At 40.2% G+C, this 19,219-nt stretch overlaps 2 protein-coding genes across 7 annotated transcripts in view; one reads left to right on the forward strand and one right to left on the reverse strand.

Moving 5' to 3' along the window:
* The window catches only part of ncor1 (nuclear receptor corepressor 1), a 51,479-nt gene extending 38,997 nt beyond the window's left edge, over positions 1 to 12,482 (reverse strand). For all 5 annotated transcript variants that reach the window (XM_087177136.1, XM_087177135.1, XM_087177134.1 and 2 more), the window contains exons 1-8: positions 12,337 to 12,482; positions 9,277 to 9,466; positions 5,413 to 5,507; positions 5,006 to 5,213; positions 4,583 to 4,765; positions 2,694 to 2,807; positions 664 to 720; positions 500 to 552 (exon numbers count right to left, since the gene is read on the reverse strand). In XM_087177136.1, coding sequence (XP_087033262.1) covers positions 500 to 552; positions 664 to 720; positions 2,694 to 2,807; positions 4,583 to 4,765; positions 5,006 to 5,213; positions 5,413 to 5,507; positions 9,277 to 9,387 — 821 coding nt within the window. In that variant the 5' untranslated portion in view covers positions 9,388 to 9,466; positions 12,337 to 12,482. The remainder of the gene's footprint in view (positions 1 to 499; positions 553 to 663; positions 721 to 2,693; positions 2,808 to 4,582; positions 4,766 to 5,005; positions 5,214 to 5,412; positions 5,508 to 9,276; positions 9,467 to 12,336) is intronic.
* Positions 12,483 to 12,947: 465 nt separating this feature from the next.
* pigl (phosphatidylinositol glycan anchor biosynthesis, class L) overlaps positions 12,948 to 19,219 on the forward strand; it is a 12,555-nt gene continuing 6,283 nt past the window's right edge. Inside the window, exons 1-2 of one of the 2 annotated variants that reach the window (XM_087177140.1) lie at positions 12,948 to 13,345; positions 14,349 to 14,448. In XM_087177140.1, coding sequence (XP_087033266.1) covers positions 13,087 to 13,345; positions 14,349 to 14,448 — 359 coding nt within the window. In that variant the 5' untranslated portion in view covers positions 12,948 to 13,086. The remainder of the gene's footprint in view (positions 13,346 to 14,348; positions 14,449 to 19,219) is intronic. The other variant, XM_023418400.2, reaches the window with a different exon arrangement.

Raw genomic sequence — 19,219 nt, forward strand, 5'->3', positions numbered from 1 at the left:
TATTTGCAAAGTGGCAGACACAAAATACTGGGAAAACTTGTGTTTACTCATGATGGTGGCTGTGGGAGATAACAGTGGGAGAGCTGACCCTGAGAGTGTGGCCTGTACAGCACATTCACACAGAGGTGGTGTCTGTCTCGATAAAAGACTGAGCCAGATGGGCTGCTCTCATGCTGCACACTGATAAGGGTTTTGTCCTACACGGCATGACCTTCAACCCATAACACACACCTACTTTAAAACACACCTGACGCCGACACACGTACATTCTTTCGCTTCCATTCCCAATCACTCTCCTTAGTGTCAGTAGGGCAACTCAATCAGGTGACTCAGCAATCAGATTAGACAGAGTTATCCGCCGGGTTTATCTTGCTGAGCTCCAACACTTTGCTCGGACGGTTTCTATATTGTATTTGTGGTGTGTATCATGTCTGCTGCAACACTCTTGCACCATCATGCGCTCATGAAATGGGTCTGTGGAACAAATGTAGATACTCACGTCTTGATGTTGTCATGGTAAACCTTTGTGTCTGACGGCTGATTATACAGGGGCTAAGAAAAAAGAAAAAAAAAAGGAACAGGTAGAGGATTATTCCTCAGCTCAGCGTTACTTCTTCCTTAGAGCTCAAGCAAAGACAGAAAATATTGTTAAAGATCACATACCAGCTCGACCTTGGGACCAAGACCCTCCAGTATTTTATGGGCCTCTTCGGCTTTTTTCTAGAAAAATAGACAAGAGTTGACAACATATTTACAAAGCCTACTAAAAGTAAAGAGAGACTGCAATCTGAGCACTTTCAAAGACAAAACATTTTCATCTGAAAAACATACCATCTCAGAATCAGTATTTTATCATAACTGGGTTAAAACTGGTCTTTAGATATGGTGTTTTATGTTTATGAGACATTTTATTGGCTAGAACATAAAGGAACATTCAATTAAGAAAGTAGCTACATGTGGCTATGCATTGGATAAATCATTTAACCACTTTACAGAAATTTAAATCATCCAGTTAAGTTACTGATCAGGGATGTGATCTGTTTTATATAAAAGGGGAAAGGTTCAGAAAAAACACTCAAAATAAACCCTGAGAATAGCTTTAAGTCCTTTATGAAGAAAAAAGGATGTTTGCTTGATAATTTTAAAATATTTTACTTTACTGAGGCATCAGACTTCTACATTTTATAAATATGAGACATGAGCAGCTGCCCCGGCCTGAAAGGAGCAAAACATGACACAAGAAAAAAATAAATGTAATAAATGTAATATGACAAATAAAATAAAAAAGGAAGAAAGAACATTCCCACTGCAGCATAATTAATACAGTTGACAAAGACCAGTGCAGACTGTCAGCTTATACAAGACCATTTTCACATTTCATAAGCCTCCATCTACAGACTGAGACAAACAACCCCGCCTGCCAGACTAAATGCTGCGTACAGAGCTGGAGCAGCTACAGAGCCTAAAGGGTTAACGGCTGACTGAGAAGGAAGGCGTGTCTCAGCGATCTCCTACCACAACACTGTCTGACAGCCATGAACTACAGTGACCTCCATAAACACACACTCCCTCACTGTTCAGGTGACATACAGATAATGACTTGACACTATTGTATTCAAGGGCGGAAACTAACAGTTATTTTCATTAGTGATTAATCTGCTGGCTAATCATTTTCTTGATTAATAGATTATTCACTTGACCTATAAAACATCAGACAACAGTGAAATATGACCATAACAATATCGTACAACATGAGGTGAAATATCTCACTTTGTCTAATCAACAGTCCAAAATATTACATTTACTATAATTTAAGAGCAAATCCTCCCATTTGAGAAACTGAAACCATCAAATGTTTTTTATTCATGCATTTTTAATTAAGAAACGACTAACTATTAATGTATTAATATTTTAAAAATTAACCAAAATTAAATCAGCAAATATCTGACAAAAATATACAGTGGTAAAAACATACTTATTTTCTCACTCCTGCCTTCAAAACATCAATAATGCAAAAACCAGAAGGCATTGCAACATGTCTCATCAGGAAACTCACTTGAATATTCTTTCTGAAAATTAAAACATCACGATGCCAAATGCCGTTTTTCGACAGGAGTGGGGATACGCACGCAGAGCTGAGCTGATAAAGCTGCGCCACAGCTCCCACTGGTTCTCTAGTGGAAAGCTTAAATGTGAAGATGCAGTGGCACGAACCGTTTGAATCAGTGGTAACTTGACACAGATCCAAGTACGGCCAAAAGCGACCAGTTAACAGTAAAACAAGGCTGATATTTGAACGTACGGCCATGCATGTTGGAGTGAAATTAAACTCCAAACCACAGAGATTCAGTTAGAAGCTACAAAAGTCCTGAGAGCTGAGCGCAGACAGACTTAAAGACACGTTTGCAGCCATCAGTTTTGAGCGAGATGACTCAATTTGAGAGAGGAGACTGCCATTGGTTGGCCACGGTCACCACGGTTATCCCCTGCTGTGAGGACGCGGCAGAAGAGCATGTGTTCTCAGCTTGGTGCTTCGCTGCACAATTTAAGGGAGTTTAATCAGGCCAGTGGAAAAACAAACATGACAAAGAAAGAATAGCTGCAATTGTTTAGAGCATAAACAACATGAAGAGAAGGAAGTGAGGAGAACTCATGCTTGTTGCTGGTGTGTCTCGGTGCAGCGGACGACTAACCCTGTTCTCGTCATAGATGATCTGGACTATGCTGCGGTGCTTGTGCTCCACTGGGGGAGGGGTCACTGGCTTTTCTGGCTCCACTGGCTTTGCTGCTTCCTCCTCCAGTTGTTGCTGAGAGACAACACACAACATTTTGACCAATAGAACACAATAAAAAAGACACACAAAATACACACAGGGAAAATATGTGGAGCCGGTTCTTCTACACTTGACCCAATTAAACATTTTGAATGTTTTTATCTGTATTCATTTTCATACAGAGCAAATGGTGGAAAAAAAAAAAAAAGATGCATCGACACAGTGTTGATCTGATCTTAGATCCTGGTGTCTGAGGCCCATGCAGGCATTATCTGATTATTTTCTACAGGCTTGTTCAAGTACAACATTTTTTCAACAGGACTGAAGGTTTCTGCCTTTGAGGCCATGCTGATACTGACAGACAAGCTGAACGATCGTCTGGTAGGGCAGTGTTTACAAGTTAAAGGTTATGTAAACTACCAGGTTACAGGGACAAGATTAGGAGTTCCTGAAATACCTCAAATAAACAAATAAATCCCTGAGTGAGGGAAAAACTGAGAGGTATTCTCTCCTCAAAAGGAATTATGAAAAGATAGAAGTAAGAAGACGACTGCAAATTAGATTAAAAACGAACTAATGCAGACAGGAAGATCAGATAAAACAATAAGGCTTCGGGTCTAAATAAGACGTTTTTGAAAGCACCTTAATGGAAACAATATATAGTAAATGACATGCACAAGCTTGTTAACTCATAGATATGTAAAAGCATCTTATAGCCCAGGTGAACTGATAACCTAAGGCCCTGATCAGACCTGGTATTAACATCATCTTCAGTGATTCACGAGTGGTCAGCTCCACGTTTGTCAGTTCACACCTGACTTTAAAATGCATCTCCACATCACGTCTCGATTGACCACTTGCGATCAGATCTCACTTCTCCGCTTTATATGCAAATAAACACGTGTTAATAGTAAAATATTTTCAGTTCATTATGAAAGTGTGGTGGGACTAATCAGACTGGGACAGAGATACAGTTGAGTGGGCGGTTCTTCAGTGTGGCCAGGACACATTCACATTGCTAAAAGAATGTGGACACATGTGGCCCAGACCACCTCCGTGAGGTCTGATTGATCAGATCTCAAATGTGACCTCAATGCGTCTTGGGTGCGTTCACACCCCAACTCACCCGAGACCAGATCTGAACGTGGCCTCAAAAAACTCCTCACTGAGAAGACGAGCTATCCTGCAGGAGCCTCCTCACAAACACTGAGTGGAGCCAGTTCACATTAACTCCATGTTTCTCAGTGAAGGAAGTGGAGGAAGCCCAAACACTGATGTAAAACTGACAAATAAAACTGATTATTTTAATTGTGAGCTCAATTTGCTATGCTTATTACATTGCTCACTTCAGCATGATGTTTCTGTGCTTACCCCTTTGGCCGGCGGCTTTTTTTCCATTTATGCCAATGTTCACGTACATTTTTCTATTAACAATATTTGTATTTAAATTGTGCCTGGATTGAACGGACATGGGTTAGGGTTCAATTCAATTCAAATAACAACAGACACCTGAACACATTCATCTGTGTTGATCATCAGCCACTGTCAAACCAGTCCTTTCAAAATCTTCACCGACGCAAATCAACTAGAAGACAACAACCTTTATTATGGTGGTTTATAATTACACATTGTTCTATAAAAAGGCAATTAGCCATTTACATTTTTCCTCATTGCTGTTCTAAAATCACCTCTGTGTATCACGGGTTACTGCTTCATTTAAAAGCTGTTACTTATGCCAAGTTTTCTTACACAACACCCATTGTGTTTGAAGCATGTTCAGAGACAAAAGGTCTCACTGGGTAACCAACCTGCTTTTTCTTCAGCTTGAAAATCTGCTGCTCCACTTTAGCAATCTCTCTGTCCACGCGGTCCATACTCTGGATCAGCTCCTCTTTGGACAGTTTGGAGGGAGAAGTGTCCTGCTCTTCCACCATGTGTAGTGTCGCTCCTCCCTGGGATGGGGACTCCACTTTGACAGTGAACTGAGACTCCTGGCAAAAACAAAAAGGGCCACTGAGCTTGTGAAAAACTGCAGCACAAAATCACAAACATCCACAGTCATAGAGTCAGAACAGGTCCTACCGTTTGGTGGGGACTGTATTTATTCCTAATAGTATCTACAAACACATGGTGACAATACAAATCTCTGAAATACATCACTAGTTCTTTCTCATTATGAGGAGAGGGCTGTAAACCATGGTTTAGTTCAATAGTGAACAACTGAGACCTACCTTTTTGACCTCCACAGTGGCTCTTAAGCTGTCTTGTACTGAATGGGGCATGGGCAGGACAATACCCCCAGCAGAAGGGGGAGTGCGAGAGATGTGGGCCTCAGAAACAGTTTCCATGCGAGGGCGTTTAGCCTCCAAGGCCTCATGATCAGGCTGGCCTGTGACGGAGTGAAACTGCTGTTCATAGCCATGGCGTCTCTCCGGAGGCCTGAAGAACAGAATAAACAGTCAAGTCACAGATGTATCAGAAGCCACATCTGTCTGTCTAGATGAATGACTAGCACATTTTAATCTAAGGACATCCATGGCAATATTGAGTGGAGAGCAAGAGGAAAAACTACAATACAATAAAACCCTGCAATACATAAATAAACCCAAATCTATGCACTTAGACAACAGGCCCTCACCTTTCAGTTCCAGGGTGGAATTCAGACAGTAAAGATGGTCTTCTCCGACCCTGCGGATCCTGCATGTGAGTCCGATAGTCTGGGACGGTGAAATCCTGAAGGTAAGAGGTACACATCACAAAAAACTTCATAAACAGAAGGTCACAACATTATGAAAGAGGCAGAGATCTGTATGGAAAGCGATGGACAGGTCCACTGACCGGAGAGAAAAAGAAAAACGACAACATCATGAGTTCCTGCAAAGCTACAGCTACAACAAAGCCCTCCTCAGATGAATCAACCGAATCATGCTTACAGTGAGGCGATCAGGCAAGTTTGAACTTTTCACTGTCTGTCTTCATCTGTGTGATGGAACAGACGCACACAGTTTTTATCTAAACATCTGTCTACACTGTCTGCTTTTTTCGCGCTTTACACATATCAGTGACCTGAAGCGTCTTTTCAGCTTCAAAGTCTTTTTTCTCCCGTCGTATACAACCACAGAGATTGTGTGTTGGGCTGTGAGCCCCGTTAAACGCTGTCTGAGGAGCCTCAGGGTTTAAGGCATGGACTGTATATTTACAATGCCCCAGTTTGGGTTTGAGCAGGGACCTTTGTTGAGTGTCTCACCCCCCCACCAACCTCATTTCCTGTATCTATCAATCTAATAACAGTGGGATGGCAGTTGGACCACACGGTTAACATGGTAAGGACTGGTGTTGCAGCGATGAATGATCAAAAGGATTCTGAGAGATTGCTAAGATTGCGTCCTGCTAAACATGGAAAGTAAGATATTCTTCATGATGGTGGAAGCGCATGACCAGCTGCCTCCTGGCAAACTACATTGACACCTGTCATCAGAAGTCAGACGTTCCAGGGTTTCTGGATACGTGGAGCACTCGGCCATGAGCCGAGAACAAATCCAGACAGCCACGTGCAGCAAGTCATATCTCCATGTAATTTGGTTGGATCTTGCAAATGCCTGGATCTGTTCCCCACCAGCTCATCCAAATCCCCCAGTCTCTCAATCTGAAGATGAGCCAGGAACGACAACATCTCCTTAGAGACTCACCTGACCTGTCTGTTCATAACAGGACACAAGTGCAATGCAGTGCAGACAGTACACCAGGGAATCAATGGACTGAAACACCAGGAGATTGTTGGATTGCTGTAGCCAGGTAGGACCAGTTCTGGATGGAGAACAAAGTCACAAAGAAGGAAAGGAATGACCTTGTGATCTCTGAAGTTGTGAAGATGGTCGAGCTATAAAATCAGAGCTGTGAGCTGGATGATCTGGGAGGCTGTGATCAACAGGACTGCTACATGGGTAGATATGCGAGTCATGCCCCAAGCAAGGCTGAGCTTCCGGGCCACGTACGATACTCTTCCCACTCCTTGGAACCTGCAGCTCTGGTACAGCTCAGAGGACACATGTCAACTTCCTGAACTTGAGCTTGCAGCACATCCTTTCTGGCGACAAGGCAGCATTGACGCAGGGCCAGTACGGATGGCCCCACTACCCAGTCATGTGTAAGCTAGCCACGGACGCCAGTTGGTGTTCCTACAAGAAATCAGCACAACCTCCCTACAGCCAGATATCGTGGTCTGGTTCTACTGGAAGAGGGAATGGAGGCTGCCTCTGAGAGGAAGGAAGTACTGAGAGCTGTTAGCTGTGTGCTCACAGGCAGGGTGGAGGGCGTTCACTTATCCAGTAGAAGCTGGCTGCAGAAGCTACACTGGAGCATCCACCCAGCGGTTCCTGAAGTCTCTTGGGATCACAAGCTCCAGAGCTGAGGAAGGCTCAGCAGAGGAGGCAGAACAAGAGAGTTTCTGGCTCTGACTCCAAGGAAAAGGACAACGCATGGTGAAAACAAGGATCCTACGGCTGGCTGCAGAGGGCGGTACGGAGACGAGACATCTCTATTGATGCTCCACCACCTTGAGATGTTCCAGGATTAAACAAGCGAAACATCATTGAAGGGAGTCTCCCAGCTGACGACCCTGCAGCTGCTACAATGACGTGTCAGAAGTGCCTCAGCCAGGAAGGTGGATCCATGTGTGCATTTCAGCATTTGGAGATCTAATTGTAAAAGATTCAAAACTACTTCAAGGTTCACACATTTATCAGTTAATACAGAAGAAGTTCCCATGTAGCTTGGAATAAGAACAGAATACCCAAATATCATGTGGATGCTGACTGGAAAGGTGAGAAAAAAAAAACACATATTTGTAACAGTATACTGTGGAAATGGAAGTGGAACAAGACCCCCCTCCCTTCCCCCAATCAAACATCTCATCAGTCAGTCAGATATTACTGAAACCAGTGGCACGACTCCAAATGAATTTGTTGATGTCAAGAAAAGTGATGAAAACCCTTTTTCTATCAATGAGCAATTGGTTAAATTTCACATAAATGTTATCAGCACACTGTGACCTCCAAACAAACCTGGACAAGCAAAATCAGTTACAGGAAATATTTCCAAACTCCAGTTTTGTTCCAGATTTAAGCAAACAGTCCAAATGCTCAGAAATGTACCCTCGACAGTTTTCTCTGAAAGTCTGCTTCTGAGAATTGGAAACCAAAACGGCTAACAGCTGTAACAGCATTATCCAATATTCACTACATTCAAATCAGCATGCAACTGGAAAGTGTGCTGGAATTAAATACTAGTCACAATATTATAAACATTTCTCATCTTAATTACATTTTAAATTGACAAAAAAACCCAAAACATTCAATTCTACAGTTTGATTTATAAATCTATAAACACGTCTCAACTGGACAAATATTGAAATCAAACTATTTGTTCACAGGAAGTGACGGTTGTTTTAAGCTTAAAATATTGATGAAACCAGGATCAATAAAAAATATTTACACTGAAAGTAACTCCACCACAACAAGCAAGTGACTCATAGAAAATCATCACATTTCACTTGCAGGTTGCGTACAAGTGAAAATGCTGCTGCAGCCTGGTTCGGGCAACTGAACGCCCCAAGGCTGAAGCCACAATGGTGAGCTAGCATGAGTCATGACTTCTGATTTATTTTCTGTGTGAAGCTGCGAATCCATCGCCAAGACCTCAACAGACACACATTAACTATTCAGATTAAATGTCAACACAGGTAGAGCCACAAAGTAGAGGTTTCTGGCACAACTTCACCTACTTCCAAGGAGCTTGGAGAAAGGAAAAGTCTCAAGAGGTCAAAACTGCAGCAACACTTGCAGTATACAGATGAACTTTTTTGTTAGACCGACAACAAAATACAATAGCAATCACTCAATGCAATCATCAGTAATGCTTCTCACAAGCCTGAAATTAAAAGTCTGAGTTCAACCTGCCAAGTCTGAACCTAACCTCGCTGTTATTTTTAGTCTGTCTCAATAAAGCCCCGAATCACAATTAAGAGGAGAAAAGGAACGATGCTTTGTATTTCAAACGTTAGCCTACCTCTTTCCACATTTGGATTTGCTGAGTGTACGAAAGTGAAAGCAAAAGTATTACACCAGTGTGCGGCTCTGACTGGAATAAAAACCTTTATGGCAATAAGATACTGTCAAAAATAAAAATTAAATATATACCTTAAGATTCATCACATATAAAATCTTACATTTAACCAGCCCAAAACATGCTGAGTCCAACCCATGCTCATTGTTTGTTGTTTTTGAAGCCATTTGTCGATATTTATCTGCAACACACTTATACGATAAAGTTTTATTATTATCATTATTACTCATAGATATGTATTTACATACATTACATACATTTACATACCTCTGAGTTAAGTCATTTATACTGTACAAGCCAACAGCAACAAGAGCGCTGACCCAATTATGACGAACATGACTGTTAGCTCAGATACAGCAAAGCAGAAGTAAGGATTTACCTGTTGGTGGCGCGTGCCGGTGAAGGTGTATTGGACAGAATGTGGTGGGTATCGGCTCTGCTCGCTGCTGAAGCTCCCCTGGCTGGGGGGGTAGCCCGAGCTACTGGACATCCTGGCTCAGTGCTACCGGGCTGCTGCGGCTTCACGGATCAGAGATTTTAGCTAGACCATGTTTGGAGACACAAACCACCTGGCCCAAGACAGAGACATAGATTCATTTTTTTAAAGTCAGATTTTAGACATTACGAAGAATATATAAAAGCAGGTCACAGGTCAGCCACAAATCTCCCATATGATAGTATATTGATTAAAACACAGATCTTATTTGACCAACACAGTCAGTGCAGCCCCTCATCTCTTCTTACATATTCAACTTTTCCTAAATATTGCTCTGTGTTTCAATGCAGGTGAATACAGGCCCAAAGCCCCGACCTGCTCATGTCAGCTCCCACTGCCAGAGTGGGAAACAGTTTAGAATCAAATTCAAAATACACCCCTCTCAGCTCTTCCTTTACTTTACTTTATGGGGTGTTAATTTAACTCAAGGCCTTTAAACCAAAAGTGCAGAAACAATCTTGGAACTACTGGTGCATTAAAAAAACATTAGGCCACACTGTGCAGCTGCAGCTCTAGAAAACACCAAGACAGTCGTTCTGTGGGTGGAAAAAAAATACCCAAAAAAACAGGGCCTTGTTCTTTGAACACATAACTGGGTTAATATGATTTGACTGATGATGGCTTGTTATTAGTCTGAATGTGGACTGTTTGTTACATCAATCAGCTCAAATGTGCAAAAATGCCAGCTTTGTGAGTTGGTTGCATGACCAGAGACAAGACTTTTCGAATTCCCTCCATACAGTCAACATTCGGATTTTCCTCAACCTTAACTGAGATGTTTTAGTTGCCTTCATCGTGCCTCGATTATCCTAAAATCACCACATGTGTGTATTATTGGAGAAAAAAACTTGACCATTAAACATTTGCAGATAAGTTCAGTTAAAACATATCAGCAAAGACGCTGCCAGTCGTATTTTGCAGATGTGTTGAATATAACCATTTTAAGTTACCAACAAACAATTTAGGCAGCATTATGCGCAAACATATTGTGCTTATTCAAAACAATTGCATATGAATGTAATTAATATGATGACTGTCTGCTAATAAAGAACAAACACTCATTTTGTATTCAGTCTGAAATCTTTATAGGTGACAAAAACATGCTGCCATTAAAGGTTTCTGTGTGTTGGTTTAGAATAAACAACATCACTGGCGTTTCTTGGTTTTTTGTCTTTCTTGTGTGAATTTGTGTTCCTCTGGCTATGTCATTTTTATTCTAGGTCTGAAAGATTTACAGCATGACCACTATGCCAAGGCATTATGATGCTAACTTCAGGGTTGGAAAAGCTCCAACCACTGCCGCCATAACCAGGGTGGGAAGCCGTTATTTTTTTTCAATCCACAGGCCACAGCATTTGATGGGTCCCAGAATTGAATGCACTTTCACAATTTCAGAAATACTAAAAATATCAACAGTATCTTGACAAAGTCACTTGGAACTAAACAGTTGCAGTCAATGCTGCTGGTAGGTGTTTTTTTTTTTTTTTAACCATTAACTAGAGCTTTTTTTTAGATTTTCCATTTTTAATTTACAGTGATATAACTTTGTAAACCATAAAAACAGTAATAAAGGTTGTCATGTCCCATATCCTCAACACATGGTAATTAAGCTGGTTCTTAAAAAGGTATAGCCTACAAGACTCATCTTCAACAAGACCTTTTGACACTGAGCCAAACTCTGAAAGAGCAACCAGCAGCACTACAACTGCCTCAAAATACTACAACTACTTTTTTATGATTTATTTTTACTGTTCTGTTTTTCTACACTTGATCTAATTTGCCTCTACATAATCTTCTCTTGCCTGAGTTTAGTTCAACTGATCAGGAATTTTAACTGCAGTGTGAGGCTTTGACCATATATTTAAAAGTATGCCTGGCAATCACTGAAACAAAAATTGTTGCACATGCTGCTAGGAATGATTTGGTCATTCAAGTGAGGTCTTTCCTACAATTTTGCTCAATGTATTAAAAACACATTGTTTACATATTAAAACAAATAGAGACCTCCTGGGTTCAAGTCTGCATCACAGCATCCTCCATGTTCAGCAAGACTTTAAGTCCCTGTCTCTTCGATTATTCAAAGCAACTAAGTGTGCAGGATAACTTACCCTATCAATCAGCTGTTGCAGTCCTTGTTAGTGACCTGATTATCCATAACCTGTTTCTCGTTTTATCCCCGTTTTAGTATTAACTTGGATAGAAATCGATGATGGGATTAATTTATTGGACATATTTAGAAATACAATTTAAGCTGTATCCCTCTCTCATCCCTTTTAACATAGATCACGAAAGTAGATAAAAGAAACTGTAATTACAGTACATGCACTGTGTGTCCCCTACCTCTGTCATTTCCATTTCAACAGTTTATAATCGTATTTTCCAAAGTGGTTTAAGATATTTTAGAGAGTACATGCATGCAGTGTACATTGCTACTGTAAGCTTTTGTTGTTCCACGATGAAGATCTAATAAAAGTTATTTTAGAAAGCATATTCAGTGGTGTCTCTGATGATTTACATGCAAACTCTGCAGCTATTGTGAACTTCAGGAGCCTATACACAACATAGACGCGAGAAATACTGCTACTGTGCATTGTTATTGTTGTCTTTTAACACATACTGTCATATAAACGCAATTGGATTTGTAGCTTATCTTGGGGGATGGGTCTATTTCCACAACAGAGAGCTCTTCCGGAAATGCACCAAAAACATGCAAAACAATAACCATCGATTAAAAAGTACATGCTACTTCACCACTTCATTGTTGAAACATGACGTTTAAGATGTTGTTGTTGTCGCTAGCTAGCTAACTTAGCCTGTAATTCACCTTTGAATTCTCAACCACGTCGCCATCTTGCAAGGCAGATTTTCAGCGTAGACCGGGGCGCTTAAATAGCGTGCTAATTAGACATATTCCTTTGCTTCGCATTAGCGATTTGCACTCACCTCATATTTAGGAAATATACCGATGGGAGAGAAAGGTACCCCTGGACAGAAATATGTGTCAATTGTTGATTGTAAATCCGCGGGTTATGGGCTGTGGACGACTGGGCAGACTGAAGGCTGCGCCGCATTTGTCGGTCGATGTCCTGACAGGGTAAAATAAAATGTCCGTACTCGGTTTAATCCACAGGACACTGGCATTCTTCGACACATGTGTATGTGCGAAGAAAATTGTGGTCTTTGAATTTATAAAATGAGATGACAGATACGACAGTATTTTGATAAATAATTTAGATTTTCAATTTCGATTTTTATGTACCTGCAAGGATAATGCAGTGTGACAGCTAAATCTTCCCCTCAAACATGGTAACGTTTCTGTTGTTTGTAATTTTCACTTCTCAGAAACATAAATTTCGCCTGATTTATGCAAGTTTCCTTTATATTTTCTAAGCCTCCTTTAATGAAACCCACCAAAAAATTATTGTTTAAAATGTTCGTGTATTCGCTCTCCTAATAATTTGATTCAAACTCAGGTGAACTGAAAAAACGACAGTGACTTCATTTGAGTAAAACACACCATTGTGTGGCTAAAAATAGGCAGCTATTGATTTGTTGGATTTAGTTTTACATCCTGTAAAGAAGGGGTCACGTTAGATATATCAGACAGACTGCGTACCTGTTTTTGGTACGTGGAACCATTTGCATATTGGACTTTTGTCTTTACACGGATTGTTTACGGTAACGGTCAAAATAATGAGTATTTACCTGATTTTCTTCTTAGTTTTATCCTATTTGGTTTCGATAAAATGCCTTTACTATCGACATCGGCGAACTTTGGTGAAGTCGTTGAAACGTGTAATGAACGTTTTACCAGGCAGAGAAGCCGACGGCGCTGATATCACAGCTCTGATTGTAACTGCGCATCCGGATGATGAATGTATGTTCTTCGCGCCAACGATTATACGACTCGTTGAGTTAAATGCCAGCGTCCATTTGCTGTGTTTATCTGAAGGTACGGTGACAGCACAGTATTGTTTGCATAAATAATGTCAATAAGTCAATGTAAGCTAAAGTAAGACTTGTTGTGGTGTGTTGCTAACTAGCTTTAGCTAGTCTTGGTTACATGTTTGACTTGTGAGTTAATGGAAAATAGTAAAACATAGAAGTAAATCTGCCTTTTTAAGGAAAGTGAAATATCAGCTCTCTCAAAACAGTAACGTGTCTTTGCAAATCATCACATATTACATATAGTTACAGTGTATGTCCATTATCAGTCTCCGGTATAGGAATTACTGTGTCTCACTGAATAACACACCATTTATGCTGCTAGACGAGGTGCTGCAGACATTTTACTCTGGATTTAATGTCCTGGTTCTTTCTTGCCTTAAGCTGGTTTTGTTTAAGCACAATTGTTGCTATCACATATCCACTGAAAACAGATAGAGCTGAAAGACATTTCTATTTAAAACCGTACAATGTTGTGTCTACATAATAAATAGCCTAGAATCAGGAAGTTGTTTGCTGGTGTTTTATTTGTGATTTATGTGTGGCTTGTGCTAATCACTTTCTTAACTATAGATCAGATGGCAAACTTTGCACCTTTTAGTTTTTCCACTGTAGTTTGCAAAATCAAATTATGAAAATCAAACAAATTTATGTTACAGGATTTTCAACAGCAACTGTCTTTTTTAAGAAATGCTTCACAGTGTTTGTGTTCATCATCTTTAAATACAAAATAAACAAGGCCTTCATGGTTGAACTGAAGGTGCTCTCACAGCAAGATAAATCAAGCTACACAAAAACACCGAAGTACAAATGTAGTGATTATGTATAAGTAAAGGTATCAACCTTTGTCACCCAACACACTCAATTTCTAAAAGGCGGCATTGCTTGTTGTTTCAAAATGTTTCAAAATTGTGCCTCGACAGAATCTTCTGACAGAATTCTGACTTGTATTTGGATTTTCCATACATTACACTACATCTACAGTAATTTCTACTCCTAATATCATACAGGAAACTACTATAACCAAGGAGCTCAGCGTAAACAGGAACTTCTCAAAAGCTGTGCCGTGTTGGGGATACCAGCCTCCCGAGTCACCGTAGTAGACCATAAGTAAGTAACCCTCTGCACCAAACACACAACATGCAAATTACATTATTTCAGTTGTGTTCCTTTTTAATGTTGAAGGCACTGAATTTGTGTTGGCTTGTAAAAATGTTGCTGTTGAATGTACAGATTTGGGTTAAACGTGATTACTCTACATGTCCATTGGTGACTGAATTTTGTTTTAAAACTAATTAGTTTTAAAAAATCACTTAACAAAATATACTTAGGCTGCCTTCAGTTCAGGACTCAGGTCTCAGTATGTCTTCCTAGTGAAGCTAGCCATTATCAGAGGCAGTGATAGGTCTGACATCAACATATCTATACATCTATCTACTGTATATATACTTTTTTTTTTTTGTATATCCATCGCCAAAAAATAAAGTAAAAGTGAAGCAAGTTCTGAAATTATTGTCAAAGCAAACTTCAACTTCTTTTTTTTATTAACTTTTTTACTAACTTATTGTTTTTTTTAATGTTTGCACCAATGAGCTGCTTGTATGCTCTCAGCAATCTATCAAGCTGTTGGAGCAGTCATGATGGAACAGTCAATGATACCTAAGGGGAAATTGGTACATGTGGATGACTGTAAGGCTGGTTGATGTTATTTTCTAGACAGTAATTACCTACTAATTTAGTTAGTTTGTTTTCTACCCAATTAAAGTATTATATATTTTGGTGCTACCAAAATACAGTCCCTCATCCATTAGTGTCTGCTGAGCCAGGTAGTTCAGATTTGCTGACAATAAGCCTCAGATTTGCATGGTACTTTTTTCTAACACTTTTCTTGTTTAGCTCTGTAAGAAAATACCTGCACATTCCAGCTTTGTTGCAGGAACATGACAGTTTAAAGAAAAATCTAGCTTTTCTTTGCCAGCTCATTCATCTCAGAGAACTATAGAAAAATACATAATACCATTTTTTCCCACAGCAAATGTAAATGTGTCGCTTCACTGAATAAAATATTGTATTTTATGGAACGCTATAAGTCATGTATAGAAACAGATTTAGATCTTTCAGTGTGGCTGTGAATGCCCCCAACAGACTTCATTCATAACCGTTGTCATTTCACTGTCAGAGTGGTGCGCAGAATTTGGAGACTGAACTAAACTCTATTGTTGTTTCTAATACTTGTGGAACTTGCTCTTCTTCTGTTTTCTTCTATATTTTGTTTTGTTGTTGATGCAGCTGTAAGACTCTCAGTCCTCTGGCTCTGGCTATTGGCAAGGTCAAGTTACAGAGAAAATAGCTGTTAAAGGTGATGTTGAAAAAGGGGATTTTTTTTCCCCGTGGATCAACCCTGCAGCTTCCCTTGAAAATGCAGTGAGTTTCTAAGAACCTTGGGGCTGCTTACATGTGAGTGTCTACATGTTGGCTCACCAGGAGAGCTGTATGAACTCTGGCACTAACCTGGGACTCACAGTAATAAGCTGGCAGCCTGCCCAGGTTGTCCGCCCGAGCGAACATTGTTGGTGTGTGTTTTAAAACACACACACAGACTTCACAGTTTTATCATCTTGTGCACACAGAATATAGCTGAACTTTGATCTTAGTGCTGTCTGCACTTCTGTTGAACTGGAGTGTAGCCCATTTTCCCTTTCTGTGTATTCTGTTGTTTGCCCAAAACACACACCTAATCAGCACTTTGAGAGCTCCATCCCTACTCACTCTATCACAACCTCTCTCTCTCGCTCTCTCTCTCTCTCCCTCTCTCTCTCTCTCTTTCTCTCTCTCTCTCTTTCTCTCTCTCTCTATCTCTCTCTTTCTCTCTCTCTCTCTCTCTCTCTCTCTCTCTTTCTCTCTCTCTCACACACTACTCTCTCCCTCTGTTCCACCCCTCCTCCTCTTGTCCATGTCTGCTGGAGCCAACTGCCAAGGACTGTGGGATACATTTTGGCAGCATTATGAGCACTGCTAATGTAGGTCATTCCAAACTGTTTTTCCAAACTGTGTGTCTTTACATAGCTAGCCACGCTTTGGCTTTGCTCTTAACCTTCTCTGACCAAGTATGTGCAGATGTACATCCTTGACTTGACCCCTCCCTGTTTTTCTTAATTCTCATTTTATTGTGCAAACTCTGGTGGTCAGTCCATTGTAAACAGCACAAAAGAAATGTTGAATTACAATTCTACAAAGTATAATAACCATCTGCTGTGTGGGGCTTTTTGCATCTTATCAGTTTGATGTGAGCATTTCCACACAGTTAGAAACACCTGGCTTAAACAAATCCAGTCTAATACAACAGCCCTGCAATGAATCCTATCTGATCACTTTTTGTTGAAACTGTTTTAAAGATGTGATGATTTAATATTATGGTGGACTGTAACTTTGTGGTGCTGTAGAATTATATTGTATTCTACTAAGAGGTGTTTCTAATATTTTGCCTACACTCATTTACACATACCCGAGGCATTAAGTTAAAAACACAGAGTGAGGCATTTCATAAACTGCAGTTTCACATGAGTCTTCTCCAGACGAATTATTCAAGATCCATTTAATTTGTCAAATAGTTTGTACATCACGCAGCTAAGTGTTTTGTGAACAAATAATTACAAAGTTCAATTTCATACCTTTTATTATTTCTGATATTTTCTCACTGACAACTGCTTTGGTTGTGTGAACCTACTGAGCTGTTGTCAATGAGGAAACTGAAAATAGATAATAAAGCAAAGGAATTGTATCCGCATAGCAATCATTCAGCCACATAATGCTTTCTGCTGTTTTCACAGCTGTGAAACAATGGCCCTGTAAGCTTCAGTAGTTTAGGAAGCGACCGTTGTATAAAACTAAAGAAACTAAGTCAAAGTTTGTTTGGTTTTCTTACAAACTCACTCAGAGTTTTGAAGGTTACAGGGTTACACAACAAGGACTGGAGCTGAGTTTATCTCTTATGCAGTCGTTGCAGTTCTATACTGATCCAGTATAGACAAAGCTCAGATGTTTAGGAGGTTTACAGTGAAGTCATCGAAGATAATGTCAAGTCTCAAACAAGCAGTATGGTTATGAAAATGAGCACCTTGGCTCAAGAGCGGAGATTTTTATGTGATACTATCAAACGACACAACCTAACGCAGATCCTCAGTTCTGTGGGGGTGTAAAATATTTGCCAAGTTTGGCTGCCGAGCAGAGTGTTATGTTTTAGTAATGTGAACACCAACCAGGTCATGTGCTGTGCATCGGAAAGTCGGCCCAGTTTGCTTTGCTGTTACAGTTTTTTTTTTTTTTTTTTTTTTTTATCCATCTTAATGAGTTAATAGGTCTTGTAATGTCACTTGAAATCCTGTCTAGTGAGTGGATTTATATCAGACCAATCGTGATACAAATGAACTCATAATAAGAAATAACTGACATTGTCCTCATACAAGTGGAGGAACATCAAGAGTTTGTCAGACCCGGTAAAACTGTATTAGAAATTAGCAAAAAAATATAGTAGTTGTTACTACACTAGATGAATGTTAAGATGTACTTTTTGCAGTATGGGCTGGGTCTCTGTACTGTCATCTCATTCATTAGTGTATAGTGATGCACTGACTCGACTGGACCTTAGTTTTCAAGCTGAGGTCTCGACTCCACAACAAAAGTCCAGTGCGCAGTGTGGATTATGTGTCATGATGACAGATCTGGGTGAAACTTTCTGACTCACAACTACAGTCTAGTCCTCCAAGATGACAGGAATAACACGTGGATTCTGTTTTAAAATAGGATTTTCCCTTTAATGCTCACTGAATAGGACAGCTGTGTTGACAGTATCTGGGGCCCCAGTGCATGTTGGGGCCTTTGTGATCAAGCTCGATCTGAGCACGCTCTGCTGCCTCTCCACTTGCACTGGCTTGACCTCTGTCTGCTGCCTGGACTCTATTATAGCTGCTCACTGCACAAATCCAACCATTCCACTTCTTCATTACATTACTCATCAGACTGTACTGAAGCCTCTCTCTAGCTCACCAACACACATCTCTTTCTAACTGTAACGATTTAACCCTGTCCATGGTAACATACTGCAGTTTTACTTTATTTAAAAAGCAAATCACAAACAAAGATTTTGTTTTTCATTGGACTAGTCGAATTCTCTGTATGGAAGTAATCACAGAGCTTTTTCTGAAAAGAAAAGCTGTATTCACAGCAGTAACATTTCACTCCCACACAAGGTTTAAATATACATTGATCAGAGGTAAAAACAAAAAAAAACAAAAAAAAATAGCCCTCACTGATTTATAAGCTCATGGCGGGGTGCAGTAAATTGTGGAGAGATGTTCCAGCCCTGCCACTGACCTCTGGCTGTGCTTTTATCCTAGATACATTTGTCACCACCACACACTGGCCCCTTGCGTAGTGAAAGAGTTGTTTCTCATTTATTGAATCCTGCAGCCAGTAGCAAACTGTAATTTTGTCACATTACATTGCTCTTTTTCTGCTCAGCTTACTTTCAAAACAACGCTAACAGCATTATTTCCATGGTTACTTTCATGACAGTTTATTACCTCAGCATGGGTGAATATTGGCAGAACCTGCAGCCACAGATGTCTGTAAGTAATTGTGAAACAACATGTGTCTATTGCTGTTGTTACTATAGTTGTAACTGCCTTATTACACTGGGATATTGTGGGTGTACTGTAGGCATTTAGTGGCATCTCAACAGTTCCCAGCAGGACATATAATCTGACTGTGTGGACAGAAGTCTGGCAGTTTCAGGCCTGTGGTCCATGTGACCAGACTAAACAAGCTCTCTCTCTCTCTCTCTCTCTCTCTCTCTCTCTCTCTCTCTCTCTCTCTCTCTCTC

Source organism: Seriola lalandi, unplaced genomic scaffold (genome assembly GCF_002814215.2).
Source record: "Seriola lalandi dorsalis isolate HSWRI2012SDOR001 ecotype SW California unplaced genomic scaffold, Sedor1 jcf7180002054581, whole genome shotgun sequence".
Taxonomy (NCBI): domain Eukaryota; kingdom Metazoa; phylum Chordata; class Actinopteri; order Carangiformes; family Carangidae; genus Seriola; species Seriola lalandi.